Source organism: Crotalus tigris, unplaced genomic scaffold (genome assembly GCF_016545835.1).
Source record: "Crotalus tigris isolate CLP2741 ecotype Arizona unplaced genomic scaffold, ASM1654583v1 scf7180000024348.693503, whole genome shotgun sequence".
Classification (NCBI taxonomy): domain Eukaryota; kingdom Metazoa; phylum Chordata; class Lepidosauria; order Squamata; family Viperidae; genus Crotalus; species Crotalus tigris.
Genome location: NW_024100517.1, coordinates 7,070 through 31,735, shown reverse-complemented (window position 1 = coordinate 31,735; position 24,666 = coordinate 7,070). Strand labels below are relative to the sequence as shown.

The 24,666-nt window shown below is 43.4% G+C and overlaps 1 protein-coding gene across 1 annotated transcript; it reads left to right on the top strand.

Annotated features, from left to right (window-relative positions):
* Positions 1-237: 237 nt before the first annotated feature.
* Positions 238-18,431, top strand: LOC120300680 (procathepsin L-like). The gene is made up of 8 exons (XM_039326989.1): positions 238-267; positions 611-748; positions 1,872-1,997; positions 5,484-5,642; positions 7,425-7,649; positions 8,443-8,608; positions 13,738-13,846; positions 18,380-18,431. The coding sequence occupies exons 2-8, from the start codon at positions 620-622 to the stop codon at positions 18,429-18,431; spliced, it is 966 nt and encodes a 321-aa protein (XP_039182923.1). The 5' UTR covers positions 238-267; positions 611-619.
* Positions 18,432-24,666: the final 6,235 nt, after the last annotated feature.

The window sequence follows — 24,666 nt, the reverse complement described above, 5'->3', positions numbered from 1 at the left end:
AGATACAAATCAGATGAGCAGCTGTTTTGCTTTATAGATTACCTTCCCCCCATCTCCAAGAAAGAGAGATTTAAAAGAACGTTATCTTACTGAAATGAAAAAAAAAAAAAACCACCTCCCATTGCTTTCGAAAGATCTCCAGAGATTTCCTAGTAAATGTCAATTACAGGCTGTGGGAAGTGGCGGTTTATTTCAGCTTTATAAAAGGGGCTGGTGCAGTTTTCCTCAACAATTGCTTCTTGGCCTTCGGTTAAAAACCTGCTTGAAGTGAGGTTCCAGCTGATTACCCTTACTTTAAAGCAGGGGTCTTCAAACCTGGCCCTTTTATGGCACGCTGGCTGAGGACTTCTGGGAGTTGAAGTCCACAAGTCATAAAGGGGCCAAGTTTGAAGACCCCTGCTTTAAACTTTCCAGAGATGTTCGTATCCTCATTTGATCTACGCATTTATTAACAGCAATTGAATCATTTTAATCTTCTTTTTTTTAGCACTGTAAATCAGGGATTGGAACCTGTAGACAGCCAGATGTTGCTGGGCTGTAACTCCTAGCGTGTTGCTGAATTGAACCTGCTGTCTAAGTTCTTTCAATTCTCTTTTCTTCCTTCTCCCAGAGAAAGACAATGCTGTCCATCTCGGTGACGGCTCTGATCTGGTTGGTCTCCCTGAGGACCTTGTCCACAGCTTTGGATCCCACCCTAGAAGGGACATGGAGAGACTGGAAGGCCACGCACGGTAAAGAATACGCCCTGGTGAGTTTGCTCCACTAGAACTCAAATAAATCAGAATACAGCTGGAAGAGAGATTGGAGGTCTTCTAATCCAGACCCCTGCTCAAGCAGGAGATTCTATATCATTTGAGTGGCTGTCCAGTCTCTTCTTAAAAACCTCCAGTGATGGAGCACCCACAACTTCTAGGGGCAAGTGGTTCCATTGATTGATTGTCCTCACTGTTAGGAAGTTTCTCCTTAATTCCAGGTTGCTTCTCTCCTTGATTAGTTTCCATCTGTTGTTTCTGGTCTTGCCTTCTGGTGCTTTGGGAAAATAAGTTGACCCCCTCTTCTTTGAGGCAGCCCCTCAAATACTGGAATATTGCTATCAAGTCACCCCAGTCCTTCTTTTCTCTAGAGTTGTTGTTGTTAATTGCGAAGTCGTGTCCGACCCATCGCGACCCCATGGACAACGTTCCTCCAGGTCTTCCTGTCCTCTACCATCTTCTGGAGTCCATTTAAGTTCACACCTACTGCTTCAGTGACTCCATCCAGCCATCTCATTCTCTGTCGTCCCCTTCTTCTATTGCCCTCAATCTTTCCCAGCATTAGGCCCTTCTCCAGTGAGTCCTTCCTTCTCATTAGGTGGCCAAAGTATTTGAGTTTCAACTTCAGGATCTGGCCTTCTAAAGAGCAGTCAGGGTTGATTTCTTCTAGGACTGACCGGTTTGAACGCCTTGCAGTCCAAGGGACTTGCAGGAGTCTTCTCCAGCACCAGAGTTCAAAGGCCTCCATTCTTTTGTGCTCAGCCTTTCTTCTCTAGAGTAGCCATGCCCAATTCTAAAGATGAAATTTTTATATTTTAATTCAATAATTCTGACACACTTCCACTTTTCCATTGCTATACCTTGACTTCAACTTAAAACAGCCATGTTTAGGATGTGACTTTCTGTTCTTCCTGTCTTCAGACAATATTTTGTGAGGAATCACGTCCTGCACACTGAATGAAAAATGGAAGGAATTTGTTTGGTCGATTGCTGGCTGCCTGAATTCTCGTCTGAGAAACCTTTTGTGGAAGAGAAGAACATTAGTTCTTCTAGATCTTGTGGGTGCCGCTTCTTTAGGCAGATGGGACTAAGGGATCTTCCTGGTTTTTGGCTTCCCAGCAGGAGGAAGAATCCTTTCGAAGAGCCGTGTGGGAGGACAATCTGAAGATGATTGACGACCATAACAAGCAGGCTGACCTGGGGAAATACACCTACTGGCTTGGCATGAACCACTTTGGCGATTTGGTAAGCCTGGAAATTGTCTGTCCGTCTGCCTGCCTGCCTGCCTGCCTATCCATCCATCCATCCATCCATCCATCCATCCATCCATCCATCCCTCTATCTATCTATCTATCTATCTATCTATCTATCTATCTATCTTTCTATCTATCTATCTATCTATCTTTCTATCTTTCTATCTATATCTATCTATCTATCTATATCTATCTATCTTTCTATCTTTCTATCTATCTATCTATCTATCTATCTATCTATCTATCTATATCTATCTATCTATCTATGTCTCTAATTATATTAAAAATACAAATCCTGGGTAAAGCCATGAGATAAAACACCAGGATAACATTAAACAACAAACTGTTTAATACAAGTGCTGAGCTTTCGTCGGCCAACACTGCCGACATTGTCAGAGCATAAAAGCAAGGTTGCTGGGAGTTGTCTTATATCACCGGTCGACTCTGCATTCGATGTTTCGATCTGTGCACTGGTCCACTCATCGTCTCTGGTTGTTTTATTTTTAAAGGGCACATGAGGAAAGGGATTGGGGGGAAGAAATGTAGAAAAAGAACAGCAACCTTGGAAACTATTTGTGTAGCAGCAAACGCGTGCCCTTTAAAAATAAAACAACCAGAGATAATGAGTGGACCAGTGACCAGGTTGAAAAGTCAAATGCAGAATCGACTGGTGATATAACAGAACTCCCAGCAACCTCGCTTTTATGCTCTGACAATGTCGGCAGTGTTGGCCGACGAAAGCTCAGCACTTGTATTAAACAGTTTGTGGTTTAATGTTATCCTGGTGTTTTATCTCATGGCTTTACCCAGGATTTGTATTTTTAATATAATTAGAGACATAGATAGATAGATAGATAGATAGATAGATAGATAGATAGATAGATAGATAGATAGAAAGATAATTATTATCTATCTATCTATCTATCATTGGCAGTTCCCTCCCTCCCACCCACCCAGGACTTAGCTCAGAAGCGTTGCTTGAGCAGGGTCCATAAGACTATCTGGGACACCACACATCCTCTTCACAACCTGGTTTTCCTTGTTACCTTCTGGGAGGAGGGGGCTCCGTGGTATCCAAAGCAGAACATCCAGATTCAGCCAGAGTTTCATTCCATACAGAATTAACCTTGTGATCTCTCAAGCTTCCTCTTTCCGTTATATATTCAAGATGGACAGTATTTAATAGTTATTTGCTACATATATGTAGGTGGGGGTCTATACATATGTTGTTCATAGTATGTTTAGGTGTGGGTCATGTATGTGTTTCACTTTGAGAGTGGGCAACTAAATTTCATTTTTGATGTGAGCCGTTGTGCCCACAGTAAAAAAAAAGACAATAAAGGTTATATTATCTTGTCTTACCTATCTATCATCTATCTGATTTCTACAGCCACCCATCTCAGCAAATGACTCTAGTTTTCACTGATTTATTAGGCATAGATGTCCTATTCTGGAACGTATGTAACCCTAACTAGAGAGCAGGTATCAGTATGTTAGAATATCTGGCAATTATTGGGTTAAATGCTAGGTATGTTGATGGGTCACTGGGAGGAGTCTCAAAAGGTCATTGGGAAACTTCCTGGACACAAGCCAGGGTGGAATCTCTTTGTCTGAAAGAAGCATGGGCCATCGAAGGTCACACAATGAGCTTGAGTCGTTATAAAGATGGTATGGAAGAGAGCATCATACTTTTACCTAAAGAAATGGTCTGAAGAAATGGACAAAAGATGTATTTTCCAGGAGTAACAACCACAGTGTGAATACAAGTAATCTTTCTGATTAAATTTTTTTTTGTTATGAGATTGTTTCTTTTGAGTTATCTATCTGACTTGATTTAAAGAAGGCACTTTATATCAGAGTCAGAATATGTCCCTTTTCCTAAAAGTTCCAGATTCTATTCTATTCTATTCTATTCTATTCTATTCTATTCTATTCTATTCTATTCTATTCTATTCCACTCCACTCCACTCCACTCCACTCCACTCCACTCCACTCCATTCCATTCCATTACTTAAAAATACATAATTTTAAATATTGGGTGTGTTTAAGCCATCTCTGTGAATTCATTCATTCTTTACCATCTCTCCCAATCTATTATCCAGACTGGGAATGGTAGCATTTTACCTGCCAGGTGTTTGAGGTGATTCATAGGGGCTGGGGAATTCTGGGAGTTGAAGTCTAGACATCTGAAAGTTGCCAAGGTTGAGAAACACTGAAATTGACTTAATTATGCCCAAATCCTCTATGATAACCGGGTTTGTTCATAACATTTATTCTTTGCATTTGATCATGGGATAAAACTTATTAAGGAGTGTCAGAAGAAAAATCAGATCCAGTTCCAAGCCAGGAGTAAGACACTGGAAGTAAAATGGAGACTAAGATGATGGAAATAAAATGGAGGCTGGCTGCTTAGGAAAGAAGGTTTAATGATGAGCAGAACCAACAACAGCATGTAGTTCTGGGACAATTGGCGTTTGGTGAATACAAAGATTTTTATACAGTTTTGCAGCAATTGGAGGCCTGCTTTCTGTGCTTCTGTTACTAGATTTATTTAGTCTGTTTCGCAAAGGCTAGCAATGAGTCTAAAATAGGGCTTTTCAACCAGTGGTACGGGTACCACGAGTGGTACATCGGCACCTGGCAGGTGGTACGCGGCCCTGCCCAGCCTAGCCAAGTGTAGCGGAGGAGGGAATGAGCCAAAGCACAGCGCAGGACTTGCCATGAAAGAGTCCTCAGGAGCTGCAGGGGTAAGTCGAGGACTACCTGTACTTTATCCCTTTTTTCCTTTTTGGGGGGGGGGTCATCAAGTTTTTGACTGGGGTCAAGTTTTTGCTTGTCAAAAGGTTGCAAAAGGGGATCAGATGACCCTGGGACACTGTGACCATCATAAATATGAATCAGTTGCCAAGCATCCAAATATAAATCACATGACCCTGGGCATGCTGCAATGGTCATAAATGTGAAAAATGGTCATAAGTCATTTCAGTGCAATTGCAACTTTGAATAGTGGGGGTTTTTTGGTGGGTTTTTTTTTGGTTTGGTGTTTTGTTTTTTTTTTTTTTGGTCATCAAGTTTTTGACACCTTGCTAGGTGGTACTCGAATATTGCCATATCCTAAAAGTGGTACAGTCGATGAAAAGGTTGAAAAGCCCTGGTCTAACTCCTTGAGTTTTAATCTTGAGTTTTAATCTTGCCAAATAGATGTAATTAATTTTATCTCCTTATCTTCAGTGATTATTACATTTAGTAGGCTCTCTTTGTAAATCTATAGACTTGTTTCAATGTTTCTGCTTTTCGCAATAACCAGGGTTTTCATGAGTGAAGTTCTGTTTCTCTATTTCTTTTCCTGAGCTTCATTCTTGTGATTTGGGGGGGCATAGTAAAAAGGATTGGGGTGTGTATGTGCATTCTTACCACAGGAGTAAGATGAGAAGTGGAAATGGAGATCTGTTAAGATTGTTCTTCTTCTCCTCCTCAGACCAATGAAGAGCTTGACAACAGGCTGCATTACCTGTTCTCTGACTTTGATAATGTAACCAAAGGCAACGGAATCATGTTCAAATCCTCAGCCGATCCAGATATTCCTGACCAGGTGGATTGGAGAATCAAAGGTGCTGTCACCAAAGTCAAAGATCAGGTGGGTCATGGTGGATGGTTCTGGGTATTATGTATAGATGTTTTTAAGAAAGAGAAGAGGGTTATGATCTGGCCGTTTGGCCACGAGTCAGAATTTGACAGGTTCACGAAGATAAAGCTAAATTCTTTCCTCTCTTAACTTCATCCCTAAAACTTTAATCCTGTCAGAAAGATACCACTTTACAATGGCTTGGTAAGGCCACACTTGGAATACGGCATCCAGTTTTGGTCACCACGATATAAAAAAGATGTTGAGACTCTAGAAAGAGTACAAAGAAGAGCAACAAAGATGATTAGGGGACTGGAGGCTAAAACATACAAGGAACGGCTGCTGGAATTGGGTATGTCTAGTTTAACGAAGAGAAGGACGAGGGGGGACATGATAGCAGCCTTCCAGTATCTCAGGGGATGCCCCAAAGAAGAGGAAGTCAAGCTATTCTCCAAAGCACCTGAAGGCAGGACAAGAAGCAACGAGTGGAAACTAACCAAGGAGAGAAGCAACCTAGAACTAAGGAGAAACTTCCTGACAGTGAGAACAATTAACCAGTGGAACAACCTGCCTCCAGAAGCGGCAAATGCTCCAACACTGGAGGTTTTTAAGAAGAAACTGGACAGCCATTTGTCCAAAATGGTATAGGGTTTCCTGCCTGAGGAGAGGGTTGGACTAGATGACCTCCAAGGTCCCTTCTAACTTTATTATTATTATTATTATTATTATTATTATTATTATTATTATTATTACCAAAGTTACAACGTCCCTGAAAAAAAGTGACTTAGGACCATTTTTCACACTTAACGGTGATCAAAATTCGGACGACTGGCAACTGACTCGTATTTATGACAGTCACAATATGTCCCTGGGTCCAGTAAACACCATTTGCAGCCTTCTGACAAGCAAAGTCAATGGGAGGGAGCCCAATTTCACTTAACGACCAGGTTATTCTCTTAGCAACGGAAAAGTCATAAAATGGGGCAAAACTCACTGAATAAATGTCTCACTTAGCAACATAAACGTTGGGCTCAATTATGGTTGTAAGTCAAGGATTGCTTGTCTATAAAACACAATAAACGCAGGATATAAATAAATAAATAAATAAATGTATATCCTGGCTTTATTTTTTATTATAAACAGCTCAAAATGGCAGACTTAAGTAATAGGAAGAAGAAGATGTAATTCTCCCTCCTCCTCCTCCTTTCCCCACAACAACATCCCTGCGAGGTGGGCTGGGCTGAGAGGCAGGGATTGGCCCAAAGTCACCCAGCTGGCTTTCATGTCCAAGGCGGGACTAGAACTCACAACCTTCTGATGATTGGCCAGTCAACCACTTGACCAGTGGAACTACCTGCCTCAGAAGTGGTGAATGCTCCAACACTGGAAGTTTTCAAGAAGAGACTGGACAGCCATTTGTCTGAAACGGTATAGGGTTTCCTGCCTGAGCAGGGGGTTGGACTAGATGACCTCCAAGGTCCCTTCTAACTTTATTGTTATTGTTATTATAACTCATTTTACTACCAAGTACCGAGAACAAATAACTTGTTAAAGGAACATAAATTAAAGGTATAAACTGAAAGCAACTAATCAGGGCAACAGTTTGCCTCCAGAGGTTGTGGATGCTCTATCACTGGATAGCCATTTATCCGCAATGGTACTATAGGGTCTCCAGCTCAAGCACAGGAGTGGAGTAGAAGACCTCTAAGTTCCCTGCCAACTCTGTTATATCTGCATTCTGAGTTTTCAGATGCTCAATGAGTCACTCCAATTTTTTCCTTTCTTTTTGACCAGGGCAACTGTCGCTCCAGCTGGTCCTTCAGCGCCACTGGCGCTCTGGAAGGCATGCATTTCAAGAAGACGGGGAAGCTGGTCTCGCTGAGCGAACAAAATCTGATCGACTGTTCTAAGCAACAGGGGAATAAAGGGTGTAAAGGTGGAATGATGCACCTAGCTTTTGAATCTGTGAAGAAGCGTGGAGGGATCGATTCAGAGCAATCCTACCCTTATGATGGAGAGGTAATAAATGATCGAACCTGTGTCTATCCCAGCCCCGTTCCTGTGCACGCTTCGAGTGGAACTGTTTTATTTGAGATTCTAGAAAGAGTGCAGAGAAGAGCAACAAAGATGATTAGAGGTCTGGAGGCTAAAACATATAAGGAAAGGCTGCTGGAATTGGGGATGTCCAGTTTAATGAAGAGAAGGACGAGGGAGGACAGGATAGCCTTGTTGCAGTATCTCAGGGGCTGCCCCAAAGAAGAGGGAGTCAAGCTATTCTCCAAGGCGCCTGAAGGCAGGACAAGAAGCAACGGGTGGAAACTAATCAAGGAGAGAAGCAACCTAGAACTGAGGAGAAACTTCCTGACAGTGAGAACAATTAATCCGTGGAACAGCCTGCCTCCAGAAGCAGTGAATGCTCCAACATTGGAGGTTTTTAAGAAGAGACTGGACAGCCATTTGTCTGAAATGGTGTAGGGTTTCCTGCTTGAGCAGGGGGTTGGACTAGATGACCTCCAAGGTCCCTTCCAACTTTATTATTATTTATTATTGTTGTTATTATTATTATTATATCTTTTATTCATTAAACATGAACCTCAGCCAACTGAACATTCAAATTGGCTAGCGCTGATGGTTGACACGGGTTGCTACCAGCATCCTAGGTGTCAACCAGGTACATCATCATCATCATCATCATCATCATCATCATCATTATTATTATTATTATTATTATTATACATCTCTAGCTGAAAATGCCTCCAGCAATAGGATGGGAGAGGGTTCGATTTCTTATCATCATTGTTTTCTTCTGCAGGTTGGTTTCTGTCGCTATAAGCCTAAGGAATCCGTTACCAGATGTAACTCATTTGGAAGGATCCAGAAGGGGGATGAAAAAGGTCTTCAGGAGGCTGTGGCCAAGATTGGTCCAGTTTCGGTTGGAATAGATGCTCGGAGTACCAAGTTCCACTTCTATAAGTCAGGTAAGGTTCCTGAGGGCTTGTGGTTCATGCCATCTCCTCTGCCAACTAATATTCAACGCTGATACGCCCATACTCCATCTAAGTATTAAATAGTTATGGTTTTTTTTTCAAGATGGTGACAAGAAGGAGAGCTTCTAGTTTATTTCAGGTCAGGTGAACAGAACAGAACAGAACAGAACAGAACAGAACAGAACAGAACAGAACAGAATAGAATAGAATAGAATAGAATAGAATAGAATAGAATAGAATAGAATAGAAAACAGGAGACCTTATCCCATTTCAGACAAGTGACTGTCCAGTCTCTTCTTAAAAACCTCCCGTGATGAAGCACCCATAACTTCTGGTGGCAAGCTGTTCCACTGGTTAATTGTTCTCACTGCTAGGAAGTTTCTCCTTAGTTCCGGGTTGCTTCTCTCCTTGGTTGGTTTCCATCCATTCCATTCCATTCCATCCCTGCTGGCAGGGGAGATCACAACTGTCCCTGTTGATTATTTCCTATAGGCATGTCATAGAATAGAATAGAGCTGGAAGGGACCTTGGAGGTTTTCTAGTCCAGCCCCCTGCTCAAGCAGGATGACCTGTACCATCTCAGACAAGAGACTGTCCAGCTTCTTCTTTAAAAACACCAGTGATGGAGCGCCCATGATTTCTGGGGGTAATCTGTTCCACTGGTTGATTGTCCTCGCTGTCAGGAAGTTTCTCCTTAATTGCAGATTGCTTCTCTCCTTGATCAGTTTCCAACCATTGTTTCTCGTCCTACCCTCTGGTGCTTTAGAGAATAATGTGACCCCTCTTCTTTGTGGCAGCCCCTCAGATACTGGAACACTGCTATCATTTCTTCTTTTCTTTAGACTAGCCAAATCCAAGTCCTGCAGCCATTCTTCATATATTTTGGTCTCCAGGCCTTTGATCATCTTAGTTGCTCTCCTCTGAAGTTTTTTCCAAACTCTCAACATCTCTGTTGATATGGTGACCAAAACTGGCTGCATATTCCAGCTTTGGTCTTATTAGAGTTTTATAAAGCGGTACTAATACTTCACTTATTCTTGATTCTATGCCTTTGTTTATACAACCCAGGATTGTATTAGCTTTTTTGGCTGCTGCTGCACACTGCTGGCTCATAGTCAAGTGATCGTCCCCTAGGACTCCAAGGTCCCTCTCACAGTTACTGTGTTTAAGCCAGGTCTCACCCAATCTGTACTTGTACCTTTGATTTTTTCCCTGCTTAAATGTAAAACTTTGCTTTTCTCCACATTGAAACTCATTTTGTTGGATAGGGTCCATTGTTCCAGTTTGTCAAGATCTTTTTGGATCCTGAGTTTGTCTTCTGGGGTGTTGGCTACTCCTGTCAGTTTGGTGTCATCTGCGAATCTGATGAGTTCCCCTTCCATTCCCTCATCTAAGTCATTTATTTGAAATACCTTTGCACATTCTAGATAAGTTATCAGGTGTTAAAAACCAGCGATACATCATTTTGTTAAAAAAAAAAAGGTTATAATTCAATGTGAATTTTAAGCCTTTTATCCACATATTCTCCCCTTGTTCAAGCATCACATTATCCCTTGCCCACTGGATCATGCAGTGTTTTACACATCCATTTTCCAAATTTAATTTTAATAACTTTTTATAGACCTTGGCAATTATAATCAAGGAGAGAAGCAACCTAGAACTAAGGAGAAACTTCCTGACAGTGAGAACTTCCAGAAGCAGTAAATGCGCCAACACTGGAAGTTTTTAAGAAGAGACTGGACAGCCACTGGTCCGAAATGGTATAGGGTTTCCTGCCTGAGCAGGGGGTTGGACTAGATGACCTCCAAGGTCCCTTCTAACTTTACTATTACTATTATTATTATTATTATTATTATTATTATTATTATTATTAGGGTTTCCTGCCTGAGCAGGGGGTTGGACTAGATGACCTCCAAGGTCCCTTCCAACTTTACTATTATTACTATTATTACTATATGATCATCACTACCACACAGTAGGATTTCCAATTCATTTTTGGGCAAACCCAGAACCATGGCCTTTTTGTCTAGTTTAAATCTTTCCTTCATTTGTGGATATGTAAACCAGCGACAAGCGTGGCCTTCTAATTCTAATTCTTCCCTGGACTTGAGGACGAGGTCTCCAGAATTGAGAGATTCTATTTTACCACACATCAGATGGAGAAATTCTTAAGGTTATTCTTTGAAATACAAAAAAGGTGCCAGAAAACTCTCCATTTATTTAGCCCACTAGGATACCAACCAGTGGTGGGATTCAAATAGGGGAACAATCGGTTCTCTCTTTGGATGCAGCTTCCGGAAGTCCATTCTGGGCCTGGGCAACAAAAAATTAGCTACCGGTTCTGCCAAACTGGTGCAAACTGGCTGAATCCCACCACTGGGTTGATAGATAGATAGAGAGAGAGAGAGAGAGAGAGAGAGAGAGAGAGAGAGAGAGACAGACAGACAGACAGACAGACAGACAGACAGACAGACAGACCTAGATGATTGATTCAATGGTGGGATTCAAATAGGTGAACAACCGGTTCTCTGTGTGGATGCTGCTTCCGGAAGTCCATTCTGGGCCTGGGCAACAAAAAATTAGCTACCAGTTCTGCCGAACTGATGCGAACCGGCTGAATCCCACCACTGGGTTGATAGAGATAGATAGATAGATAGATAGATAGATAGATAGATAGATAGATAGATAGATAGATAGATAGATAGACAGACAGACAGACAGACAGACAGACAGACAGACAGACAGACAGACAGACAGACCTAGATGATTGATTCAACGGTGGGTTTCAAATAGGTGAACAACCGGTTCTCTGTGTGGATGCCGCTTCCAGAAGTCCGTTCTGGGCCTGGGCAACAAAAAATTAGCTACCGGTTCTGCCGAAGTGGTGTAAACCGGCTGAATCCCACCCCAAGCAGAGATTATCATATTTCATCCTGGGTTCAAACATATACACTGAACATAGAACTGCTAGGTTTATAACTAAGACTCTGGTGCTATGAACCCAATACATTGAACAATTGGAGTATCTTGCCAGGGGGATTCAATTATTTATTGTTTCTTAGTATTAACACATTTATATCTCACAAATGAAGGCGAATGCACATATCCCAGGATAACATTGCAGTATTCGATCTGGGTCAGTCGCTGGGACCAGCGATTGTTGCCATCTAAGTTTTTGGGCTCTCGCTGAAGAGGCGTTTCCCTGAAGATTGGATCCTACAACATTTGTATCTTATCACTTTATTTCCTCCTATCTACCCTATTTTGAAATTAGACTGTTGAAGGAAAAGTCTTCATCATGATTCAGTCCAAGCTAGGAATAAATAACATGGTGACTGCTTTAGAAAGAAGGTTGCAGTTTATTGAAGAGGAGAGCCAGAAAGGAAGACTGCTCTGGAAGAAAAGAGAGAGAGCACATGTAGGGAGTGGGTTTTTGTACTCTCTGGAGCCTTTTGTTTGGAGTTGTTCCTGTGGCAGGAACTTTGACCTGAGTCTGAGTGTGCCCTTTGGTATCTGTGGGTTAATCCTATTATGTCCTGTCTTAGAGTTTGGGTGGGGTATGTAGATTTTATTTTTATTTTTTATATATATTTAAAGATTTTTATTGAGTACAAAGAAAAAAAAGAATTAACCCTTCTCAATCGATAAGAGGAGAATGTTGGTAGCTCAGGGTTGAAGGGAGGAGGGTTTTTTTGGTGTTCTCTGAGCTTGGTTGTTTTCTTGCAGATCTTTCATCAGTAACGATGTTACCTAGTCAGGTAATGAAACGTCTGCAACAAAACAGCCAAGCTCAGAGAGCACCAAGGACCCTTCTCAATGTTCTTCCTTTGTAGAGTGGATCTTTTTTTTCTCCAGCACAGGATAAAATAGTTGCTAAACATATTAAATGGCCAAGAAGAAGAAGCTAAAAGGCACCAATGAATTTTTTTAAAAAAAAAATCTGTTTGATCAACATTGTCCTAGGGCAGGAGTAGGCAACCTTGGCTGTTTTATGACTGGTGGACTTCAACTCCCAGAATTCCTGAGCCAGCCGTGCTGAGGGGAAAGGGAGAGGTTTCCAAGCTGAGCCAAGCTGGCTCAGGAATTCTGGGAGTTGAAGTCCAGGAGTCATAAAAGAGCCAAGGTTGCCTACCCCTGACCTATACCATCTCAGACAAGTGACTGTCTAGCTCAACTGTGGTCTTAACGCAAGGACTACCTTTACCCATTGTGTCTTTTATGGACTAACCCAGGGGTAGGCAACCTCGGCTCTTTTATGACTCGTGGACTTCAACTCCCAGAATTCCTGAGCCAGCATGGGGGAACTATAGCCCCTTCATGACTCGTGGACTTCAACTCCCAGAATTCCTGAGCCAGCATGGGGGAACTATGGCCCCTTCATGACTCGTGGACTTCAACTCCCAGAATTCCTGAGCCAGCATGGGGGAACTATAGCCCCTTCATGACTTATGGACTTCAACTCCCAGAATTCCTGAGCCAGCATGGGGGAACTATGGCCCCTTCATGACTCGTGGACTTCAACTCCCAGAATTCCTCAACCAACATGGGGAAACTATGGCCCCTTCATGACTCGTGGACTTCAACTCCCAGAATTCCTGAGCCAGCATGGGGGAACTATGGCCCCTTCGTGACTTATGGACTTCAACTCCCAGAATTCCTGAGCCAGCATGGGAGAACCATGGTCCCTTCATGACTGGTGGACTTCAACTCCCAGAATTCCTGAGCCAGCATGGCTCAGCTTGGAAACCTCTCCCTGTCCCCTCAGCATGGCTGGCTCAGGAATTCTGGGAGTTGAAGTCCGCGAGTCATAAAAGGGCCAAGTTTTATGAGTATAAAAGAGCCAAGGTTGCCTACCGCTGTCCTAGGGGATTGGTTTCCTGGAAAAAGCAGAGAAATACTATTATAGCCTAAAGGTTTTGTCCAGTGCCCAGGTGAAAGCATCTCCACTAGGGTGTGTTTCAAATTAGGGGTGCTACATTGAAAAGGCCTCTTTCTTTACAGATCTCTGCCACAACCAAGATGGGCTGGGATACCTGGCTGACATTTTAGAAATCTTTCTGAGTCAGCCAGCAAGGATGGGTTTGCTCTCTATCCAGGTGTATTTTATTCTCTCTATCCAGGTATATTTGGAAGCTACAACAAAGGATTAAAACAGATAACTCATGATATGCTGATTGTTGGTTATAACGACTCCAAAAAGGACAGCGGCTATTGGATCCTAAAGAACAGGTGAGTAAAAAAACAACAGAGCGCAGAAGTGTAAGAAATGGGAAATTTAATTGCTGTATAACTTACTCATTTTTTCCCATGGGATTTTCCCACATAAAAATTCATTTTATTCATTACATTTATTGGCCACCCATCTTACCACACACCCAGAGGGTAACTCTGGGCGGCTTACAATGTTAAATTTTTGCTTCCCCCAAGATCGTTCTTCAGCTGGGTTTGGAAGACAATGCTCCTGAAGTACTTATAATATAATATAATAGTAGTAAAGTTGGAAGGGACCTTGGAGGTCATCTAGTCCAACCCCCTGCTCAGGCAGGAAACCCTACACCATTTCGGACAAATGGCTGTCCAGTCTCTTCTTAAAAACTTCCAGTGTTGGAGCATTTACTGCTTCTGGAGGCAGGCTGTTCCACTGATTAATTGTTCTCACTGTCATTAGTTTCCACCCGTTGCTTCTTGTCCTGCCTTCAGGGGCTTTGGAGAATAGCTTGACTCCCTGTTCTTTATGGCAGCCCCTGGAATACTGCTATCATGTCCCCCCTTGTCCTTCTCTTTGTTAAACTAGACATACCCAATTCTAGCAACCGTTCCTTATATGTTTTAGCCTCCAGTCCCCTAATCATCTTTGTTGGAGATGTGGATGTTATAATCCATGTCATATTGAGGATGTGAGGAAGGTGATATCTATCTCAAGTAGCATCACCTGAAAATCAAATGGAAAGCTTTTCCTTATCTGGAGCACTTGGATATTTGAACACCCTGTCTTATTGTTCTGTAAAGATGGGCAAGGCGACCACCAGGACTTGCTCTGAGCACCCACAATGTTCTCAGCAGTTAGCATCTGCCTTATATAACCACTTTGTTGTTAGTTGCAAAGTTGTGTCTGACCCATCGTGAGCCCATGGACAATGTTCCTCCAGGTCTTCCTGTCCTCTACCATCTTCTGGAGTCTATTTAAGCTCACACCTACCGCTTCAGTGACTCCATCCAGCCACCTCCTTCTCTGTCGTCCCCTTCTTCTATAACCACTATCTTCTGTTAATATTCCATGTGAAGGTATCACGCTGTGGGAAATTGCAAATGAATTCTCACTGGGTCAAACATTTATCCGAATTACCTGGAAAGTCATCCCAAAGATGCTTTTTCAGGAGGCAACTGGATTTTCTTGAGGTTTTATTTTAAAAATGTTTCGCTTCTCTTCCAAGAAGCTTCTTCAGCTCTGACTGGATGGTGCAGAATGGAAGGATTTATAGCCCTTGCAGACAGCTGATCATTTGCATCCTTTTAGAGAATCGTTGAGGCCACCTGGAGGTTTGTTTGTGTCCTCAGGGTCCCCTGAGTGGTGCAAATGGGTGTGGAGCCTCATCAGTTCCAAGAAGGCTCGACACCCATTTGCACCACTCAGGTGACCTTAAGGACACAGGCAAATCTCCAGGTGGCCTCAAGGACTTGCTAGAAGAACACAAATGACCAACTGACTGCAAGGAGTATAAATCCTTCCACTCTCCACCATCCAATGAGAGCTGAAGAAGCTTCTTGGATGAGAAATGAAACGTCTTCAAAGAAAAACAAGAAAGGCCAGTTGCCTTGTGAAAAAAGCATCTTTGGGATAATTATGACCTGGATGACAGAGAATCTCCAAAGACATTTTAGCGATACCTGGAAAGTCCTTCTGAAGTTTAGCTTGTACGGTCTTCTTTTCAATTTTGGCCCAATGATTCTGTTCTGGTCCATTCTCTCTTCCATGTTACAACCCTTCAGATATCAGTCCCCCTCAACTGTCCTTTCTTATTTATTTACTTAGCATATGGCATGTCATACATGGACTTGCAATTTATATTAACATTTTACCTAGATTTTTTTTTAAAAAACATAAAATATGAAGGTTAAAAAATTCTATATTCAGATACCAACGTCTAGGGCAGGGATAGGCAACCTTGGCTCTTTTATGACTCATGGACTTCAACTCCCAGAATTCCTGAGCCAGCATGGCTCAGCTTGGAAACCTCTCCCTTTCCCCTCAGCGTGGCTGGCTCAGGAATTCTGGGAGTTGAAGTCCACGAGTCATAAAAAGCCAAGGTTGCCTACCCCTGGCCTAGGGGATTCTGGGAGTTGAAGTCCCAGATCAGGGGTAGGCAACCTTGGCTCCTCATGCTCATTTTCAATAGAGAGAGAGCCAGCATGGGGGAACTATGGCCCCCTCATGACTCGTGGACTTCAACTCCCAGAATTCCTGAGCCAGCATGGCTCAGCTTGGAAACCTCTCCCTTTCCCCTCAGCGTGGCTGGCTCAGGAATTCTGGGAGTTGAAGTCCACGAGTCATAAAAAGCCAAGGTTGCCTACCCCTGGCCTAGGGGATTCTGGGAGTTGAAGTCCCAGATCAGGGGTAGGCAACCTTGGCTCTTTTATGACTCATGGACTTCAACTCCCAGAATTCCTGAGCCAGCATGGGGGAACTCAGCGTGGCTGGCTCAGGAATTCTGAGAGTTGAAGTCCATGAGTCATAAAAGAGCCAAGGTGGCCTACCCCTGCCCTAGGCCATTTAACCATTAAAACACAGCATCGTTTATATATGGGAAAAAAATCAGATACTGAAGCGGTATACAGGTAGTCCTCAACTTACAACAGTTCATTTAGTGACTGTTTGAAGTTACAACGGCACTGAAACAAGTGACTTACGACCAGTTTTCACACTTACGACCATTGCAGCATCCCCGTGGCCACGTGATTTATATTTGGATGCTTGACAACCGATTCACATTTATGACAGTTGCAGTGTCCCGGGGTCACGTGATCCTCTTTTGCAAGCTTGTGATAAGCAAAGTTAAGCCAGATTCACTTAACAACGGTATTACTAACTTAACAACTGCAGTGATTCACTTAACAAATGTGGCAAGAAAGGTCGTAAAATTGAGCAAAACTCACTTAACCAATATAAAGTTTGGGCTCAGCAGTGGTTGTAAGTTGAGGACTACCTGTATGCCCTCAGTTTACCGTCAGTCACGATGTGATATATAGTTTGACATGGGACTCTGCAGTCACACTGAGGGGAGGATACTATGCCCCATTTATGCAGTGAGTCCCAGCAGATGCTGTGTGAGGTCATCAGGCTAAACATACCCAGATCTTCTTAGGCTGAGTTTCCATCTTGAAGTCACGTTGCATAACCCCTGTGAAGCCATGGACCAGGAACCTGGTCTGCTGTTGTCATTGTTGAAAGAAAAATCAGGTCCAGTTCCAAGCCGAGAGTAAGATGCTGGAAATAAAATGGAGGCTGGCTGCTTTTGAAAGGTCTGTTTATTGATGAACAGAACCAGCAACAGCATGCATTCTAGAACAGTTGACAAAATGGCTGAGTGGATGGATATTTACAGGGTTCCAATTGAGACGCTCCAGGGGGTTGTGCAATGTAGTGAGCCTTGTGCCTTTTGCTAGTCTAATGCTATGTCCTAAAGGTCATGCCCTGTCCTTAGAATTTGAGTGGGGGAATGTAAATTTTTAATCCCATCAGCCGTGGGGGCTGAGGGTGTTTTGTTTACGAATAGATTGGCCCCAGTCTTTCTTAATAGGTACAAAATATCCATCTCTAAAGACTTGAGACTTCTGCTTGAGGCTGTTAAGAAAGACTGGGGCTGCTTTCTGCCTTTGTTAAGACTTTTCTCCATTTCTCCTTTCGGGAAATATAATATTCTGCCTCTTTTTAATATTAAGAATAAATATTTTAATCTGGGAGGGGGGCCTTCCTACACCATAAAGGCCAACACAGTGCTGGGCTGCATTAACAGAGGGAGAGAATCAAGATCACGTGAAGTGTTAATACTTCTTTACAATGCCTTGGTAAGGCTACACTTGGAATACGGCATCCAGCTTTGGGCAATGTAAAAAAGATGTTGAGACTCTAGAAAGAGTGCAGAGAAGAGCAACAAAGAGGATCAGGGGACTGGAGGTTAAAACATATAAGGAACGGCTGCTGAAATTGGGATATGTCTAATTTAATGGAGAGAAGGACTAGGGGGGACAGGATAGCAGCCTTCCAGTATCTCAGGGGCTGCCCCAAAGAAGAGGGAGTCAAGCTATTCCCCAAAGCACCTGAAGGCAGGACAAGAAGCAATGGGTGGAAACTAACCAAGGAGAGAAGCAACCTAGAACTAAGGAGAAACTTCCTGACCGTTAGAACAATTAACCAGTGGAACAACCTGCCCCCAGAAGCAGTGGATGCTCCAACACTGGAAGTTTTCAAGAAGAGACTGGACAGCCATTTGTCTGAAATGGTGTAGGGTTTCCTGCCTGAGCAGGGGGTTGGACTAGATGACCTTGAAGGTCCCTTCCAACTTTATTATTATTATTATTATTATTATTATTACCACCATATAGTTCCTTTTTTAAAGATGGCTGCCTCCCTGTTAACACATGGCAAAAAGCCTATTTTTGCACCATGCTTTTCGAGCTATGCGAAACTTCAGCTAGAAGCATGAATGATCCACTGTGCTGCAGAATTCCAGAAATAAATATTCTGTATTCTTCCCTTCACAGCTGGTCCAATGTTTGGGGTGAGAAAGGTTACATGCGCCTAGCCCAGGGGTAGGCAACCTTGGCTCTTTTATGACTCGTGGACTTCAACTCCCAGAATTCCTGAGCCAGCCATGCTGAGGAGAAAGGGAGAGTTTCCAAGCTGAGCCTTGCTGGGTCAGGAATTCTGGGAGTTGAAGTCCACGAGTCATAAAAGAGCCAAGGTTACCTATCTCTGGCCTAGGCCTAGGATGCTTTATGACTTGTGGACTTCAACTCCCAGAATTCCTAAGCCAGCCATGCTGAGGGAAAAGGGAGAGTTTGCAAGCTGAGCCATGGTGGCTCAGGAATTCTGGGAGTTGAAGTCCACGAGTCATAAAAGAGCCAAGGTTGCCTACCCCTGGCCTAGCCAAAGGATCAAATGAATGCGCCGTGGCCAATTATGCCGTCTTTCCTATCCCAGATCCAAAGAAGGGGATGCAATCTTCCCTTTCACCATAAGGATCGTTTGAAATGCAGAGCTAAAAGTTACCAGTGAATCGCTTGCTGCTTCTGAAGCTTCTGGAAAAAAGAAAAAAAAAAATGTTAATAAATGCTTTGGGGCAATGCTCCTCAGAGCTGACCCAGCACACACTCTTGTATTATGTGCTTGTGTTTATTAGGGACATGGTATTGGTATAAATGTGGCTTAATTCCCCATGCCATGTCAGAATTCCTGATGCATCTAGCACAGTGAAAAAGCACCGAAAATAGGCATTGCAGATATATATATATATTAATTTCATATACATCTGGTTTGAGTTGAGATGACACTGTTAGTTCTGTATAGTGCAAAGAGGTCTGCTCTCGGGACTGCGTAACACCTCATCCCACCCCGAGAGCCCCCAATATATAAATTGGTGTGCCTTTTACACACTTTTGGAAATCAATAGCAAGCAACAGGTAACAAGCAACAAAGTATTCACACCCCTGTTAGAGGATGGTCCTTCCAGAAGGTGGGTTCAAGAGCAGTGGTGGCGCAGTGGCTAAAAGGCAGTACTGCAGGCTACTTCTGCTGACTGCCGTCTGCCAGCAGTTGGCAGTTCGATTCTCACCGGCTCAAGGTTGACTCAGCCTTCCATCCTTCTGAGGTCGGTAAAATGAGGATCCCAGATTGTTGTTGGGGCAGTAAGCTGACTCTGTAAACCACTTAGAGAGGGCTGTAAAGCACTGTGAAGCGGTGTATAAGTCTAAGTTCTATTGCTATATCTATCTATCTCTGTTATCTGACCCATCACAAGGCCCTCACTTGACGCACCCACACTTGAAGCCCCTATAAACAGAACACCTACACTGACATCCCCTAAACTCAGCTGAAGATGTTTTATCTTTCTCTATCTATCTATCCATCCGTCCATCCGTCTGTCTGTCTATCCATCTATCTAAAAGGAGGACCCAGATTGTTGGGAAGCAAAAAGCTGACTCTGTAAACTGCTTAGAGAGGTCTGTAAAGCACTGTGAAGCGATATATAAGTGCTATTGCTATTGCTATTATTACAAAAGTATAGGCCTTGCCCTTCTGTCCCTAGCTGCTAAGGCTGATAGTATACAAAGCTTTCCAGATAATTTATCTGCAACAAAAAATGGGAGATGATGATATTCATTCAGTCATATCAACTCTTTGGGCCAGGTCACTGCACACCTTCCAGTCTCGCACTATTTCTTTGAGTTGTTCTATGCTCTGGCTGGCGTCAGCTTTGATGGTGTCCAACCACCCTGTATTTTGGCAGCTTTGTTTCCTTTTACCACAATTCTTTCAAACACATCCCAAAGGTGCTTTTTCAGGAGACAACTGGACTTTCTTGTTTTTCTTTGAAGACGTTTCGCTAATAATAATAATAATAATAATAATAATAATAATAATAGCAGTAGTAGTAAAGTTGGAAGGGACCTTGGAGATCATCTACTCCAACCCCCTGCTCAGGCAGGAAACCCTACACCATTTCGGACAAATGGCTGTCCAGTCTCTTTTTTAAAAACTTCCAGTGTTGGAGCATTACAATGTCTGGAGGCAAGTCGTTCCACTGGTTAATTGTTCTCACTGTCAGGAAGTTTCTCCTTAGTTCTAGGTTGCTTCTCTCCTTGATTAGTTTCCACCCATTGCTTCTTGTCCTGCCTTCAGGCCCTTTGGAGAATAGCTTGATTCCCTCTTCTTTATGGCAGCCCCTGAGATATTGGATATCCAATATCTAGATATCCTCATCCCAGAAGCTTCTTCAGCTCTGACTGGATGGTGGGGAAGAGAAGGATTTATACTCCTTGCGGGGAGCTGGTCATTTGCCTTCCTTTTAGAGAGTCGTTGAGGCCACCTGGAGGTTTATCTGTGTCTTCAGGGTCACCTGAATGGTGCAAATGGGTGGGGAGCCTCATTGGCTGCAGGATGTCTTCTGCCCTGAGTCCCTTCACTGTGGAAGACGGGCGCAGGCTGTTGGGGAGGAATCCGTGTTGTTTGCATCTCAAACTGAAGTGCAACTGTAGTCTGCAATGCCTTCTGGAAATTTGTTCACACTCCCACACCTTTCGAAGGGTGTTCATCCTAAAGTGCACAGCTCAATGTCTATGGAGGTTCTCAGTCATCCAGGCCATGGTTGTCCCAAAGATGCATTTTCAGGAGGCAACTGGACTTTCTTGTTTTTCTTTGAAGAAGTTTCACTTCCCATCCAAGAAGCTTCTTCAGCTCTGACTGGATGGTGGGGAAAGGAAGGATTTATACTCCTTGCAGACAGCTGGTCATTTGCCTTCTTTTAGAGAGTCACTGAGGCTACTTGGAGGTTTATCCTCTGGGTTATTTGAGTGGTGTAAATGGGTGTGGAGCCTCAACAGAAGACTCCACACATATTTGTGCCACTCAGGTGACCCGGAGGACACAGGTAAACCTCTACGTGGCCTCAACAATGCTAAAAGAATGCAAATGACCAGCAGTCTGCAAGGAGTATAAATCCTTCCCTTCCTCACCATCCAGTCAGAGCCGAAGAAGCTTCTGGAATGAGAAGCGAAACGTCTTCAAAGAAAAACAAGAATGTCCAGTTGCCTCCTTTGGGACAACCATGACCTGGATGACTGAGAATCTCCATCTTTTTTACCTTCCTCACCACTCTCTGTTCTGCCTTCCTGTCTGAAGCAGCAATTCTTCCAAACCAGACAGTAATGCAATATGTCAGGATGCTCTCAATCATAGGAAACGGTAAGGCTAGGGGAAGGAAGATGTGTTTTTCTTCATGCGACACAGAAAATGCAGGCGCTGCTGTGCCCACTTCAACAGTGTCTCGCTGTTGAGCGACCAAGCTAGCCTACTTGTTAGCTGCACCCCCAGACACATAGAGTGTTAAGGAGAAGGCTTGCTTCTGGAAATCCCAACAGCCAGCAAGTAGGAAAGAGCAATTAATTTGTAGATAAGACATACTGTAGCTGAGCAAGCCAATTTTCCAAGTCAAGAAAACGAAGATTTACAATGCCAGACATGGTTAGTCAACAAGCCAGGGTTATACATAACTAGCTTCCAAGTGTCACAATGCACAAGCCAGATGCTGAACTACTTCTAACGAAAGACCAATTGCTCCTATGGGGACTCAGATATTCTTTCTGCCGCGTAATCGCAGCTGTGATCAAATCTGGCTGGTGAGTTCAGCGTCTGGGAGGTGGAAGGGGGCACACGTTGCTTCTGAGTCAGATCTAGGCAAGTGGAACCAAAGAAATAAAGACTTTGGAAGGAGAAATACAGGACATTTTAATTAACATACCAGAAGAATGTAGCCACCCAGTCTGGGAGCAGAATTCTTTTTAAAAAGACATGGAAAAACAGGGCACTTCCGGGGACAACAATCAATTTGCAAAGAGGCTAAGAAAGGAGGGGGGGAATTCAAGGAGAGGAGAGACACATGATAGCTGTCTTGTCTGAAGAACTGTTATGTAGAAGATGGGCCAGAAGTTGAAATAAGAAGAAGTTGGCGATTCTGTGGATCAGGTCTCTTCCTACAGTATCGTCGGATCTTGCATTATTTCTTTGAGTTGTTCTAAGCTCTGGCTAGTGTAAACTTTGATGATGTCCAGTCCAGTCTGGTTTCCTTTTATGCTAACTCTTCCAAACACAACTGCTTTCTCCAGTGAATTTGACATGGCTCATGTAAAAAAGATGTTGAGACTCTAGAAAGAGTACAGAGAAGAGCAACAAAGATGGTTAGGGGACTGGAGGCTAAAACATATAAGGAAAGGTTGATGGAATTGGGTAAGTCTAGTTTAAGGAAGAGAAGGACAAGGGGGGACAGGATAGCAGTGTTCCAATATCTGAGGGGCTGCCCCAAAGAAGAGGGAGTCAAGCTATTCTCCAAAGCACCTGAAGGCAGGACAAGAAGCAATGGGTGGAAACTAATCAAGCAACCTAGAACTAAGGAGAAACTTCCTGACAGTGTGTCAGAATCCAATTATATTTCATCTCTAGTTATCAATTATAGAAAACCCCATTTCTGCCTTCTCTGGATTCTGTCATACAAGGAAGGGAAGGGGGTGAACAAAGGGGCTTTATGGCCCTCACTTCCTTCGGTACAACTTCAAAGGGATTGAATGTGGATAGCACCAAAAAGGCCTAATCATAACAAAGGGGGCTATTACCTTTCATGTAGTTTTCTCTGAAGTCTCCATCCAGCCGGCAGTAAGGGAAAAGGGTGGGAAATGTAATGCCTGAGACTGTTGCTGGAAGTAGGGGGGATTGGGTGGGGCTACTGGGAAATCCCTTAAAACCTTGAATGGGAGAGCTTGGACCCCAAGTCCTGTCTAGAACGCCTGCAACCATTTTCTCTTAATAAAGGATTCCTGTTGGAAGAATTATTCCAAGAGTTCTGTCTTCTTAAGATGCAAAGTGGGGTGGGTCCTTACACAGTGAGAACAATTAATCAGTGGAACAGCCTGCCTCCAGAAGCAGCAAATGCTCCAACACTGGAAGTTTTTAAGAAGAGACTGGACAGCCATTTGTCTGAAAAGGTGTAGGGTTTCCTGCCTGAGTAGGGGGTTGGACTAGATGACCTCCAAGATCCCTTCCAACTTTACTATTATTATTATTATTAGTATGCGAGATAAACAATGCTAATTTTATTTTCAGATAGAGGAACTTAATCTCTGAACATGGACAAGGTATTCCCACTTGCAAGGATATCTAAGATTAATGATAAAAAATATTTCCACATTTAATTCCCCCTGTGAAGCTGAAGCCAAGTATTGGAACTAACATTTGAGGAGGTCAAATAGATCACTGGGGCAGGAATTTCAGAGTTCCTAGTACAGCGGTTCTCAACCTATGGGTCGCGACCCCATTTGGGGTCGATCGACCACTTTTTGGGGGTCGCCAAAGGCGGCGATCCGCCATTTTCTCCCCTCCGGGGGCGGCGCCGCACATGCGTGTCGTGCATGGGGGCGGCGGCGCGCCTCCGGGGGCGGTGCCGTGCATGCGCATAACGTTTGTGTGACAGGGGCGCCGTCACACAAACGTTGAGAACCGCTGTCCTAGTAGATCTTGAAAACAATAGCGGTAGCGAAAACTCAATGCAGCTGTAGGATTTCACATAAGGATTACAAGCTTTTCCAATGCTAAGCACCTGAATTGACTTTTGATGAAATTCATTGCCAAATTTGAAGGGACTGGAAATCAAGGAGAGAAGCAACCTAGAACTAAGGAGAAATTGCCTGACAATGAGAGCAATTAAACAGTGGAACAACTTGCTTCAGGAGTTGTGGATGCTCCAACACTGGACGTTTTAAAGAAGACACTGGACAACCATTGGTTTGAAATGGTATTGGGTTTCCTGCCTGAGCAGGGGGTTGGACTAGATGACCTCCAAGGTCCCTTCCAACTCTGTTATTCTGTTAAATTTCACAAATATTATAGGGACTCCAGAGGGCCTCTAAGTCAGTTTGGTTTCTCGCAGATTGCTGTGTTTCTAACTTAAGAGCGGCAGTGATTCCCTTAACAACTGCGACGAGAAAGGTCGTAAAATGGGGGGAAACTCACTGAACGAATGTCCCACTTAACCACAGAAATGTGGGGCTCAATTGTGGTCGTAAGTTGAGAACTAACTGTAATCAGCCAAAGGACTCTCCATCACATGTTCCACTTAGTGACTCAAGGAAGAGAGAGAGAGAGCATCTGTTCACTGTAAGGACCCACCCCACTTTGCATCTTAAGAAGACAGAACTCTTGGAATAATTCTTCCAACAGGAATCCTTTATTAAGAGAAAATGGTTGCAGGCATGCTAGACAGGACTTGGGGTCCAAGCTCTCC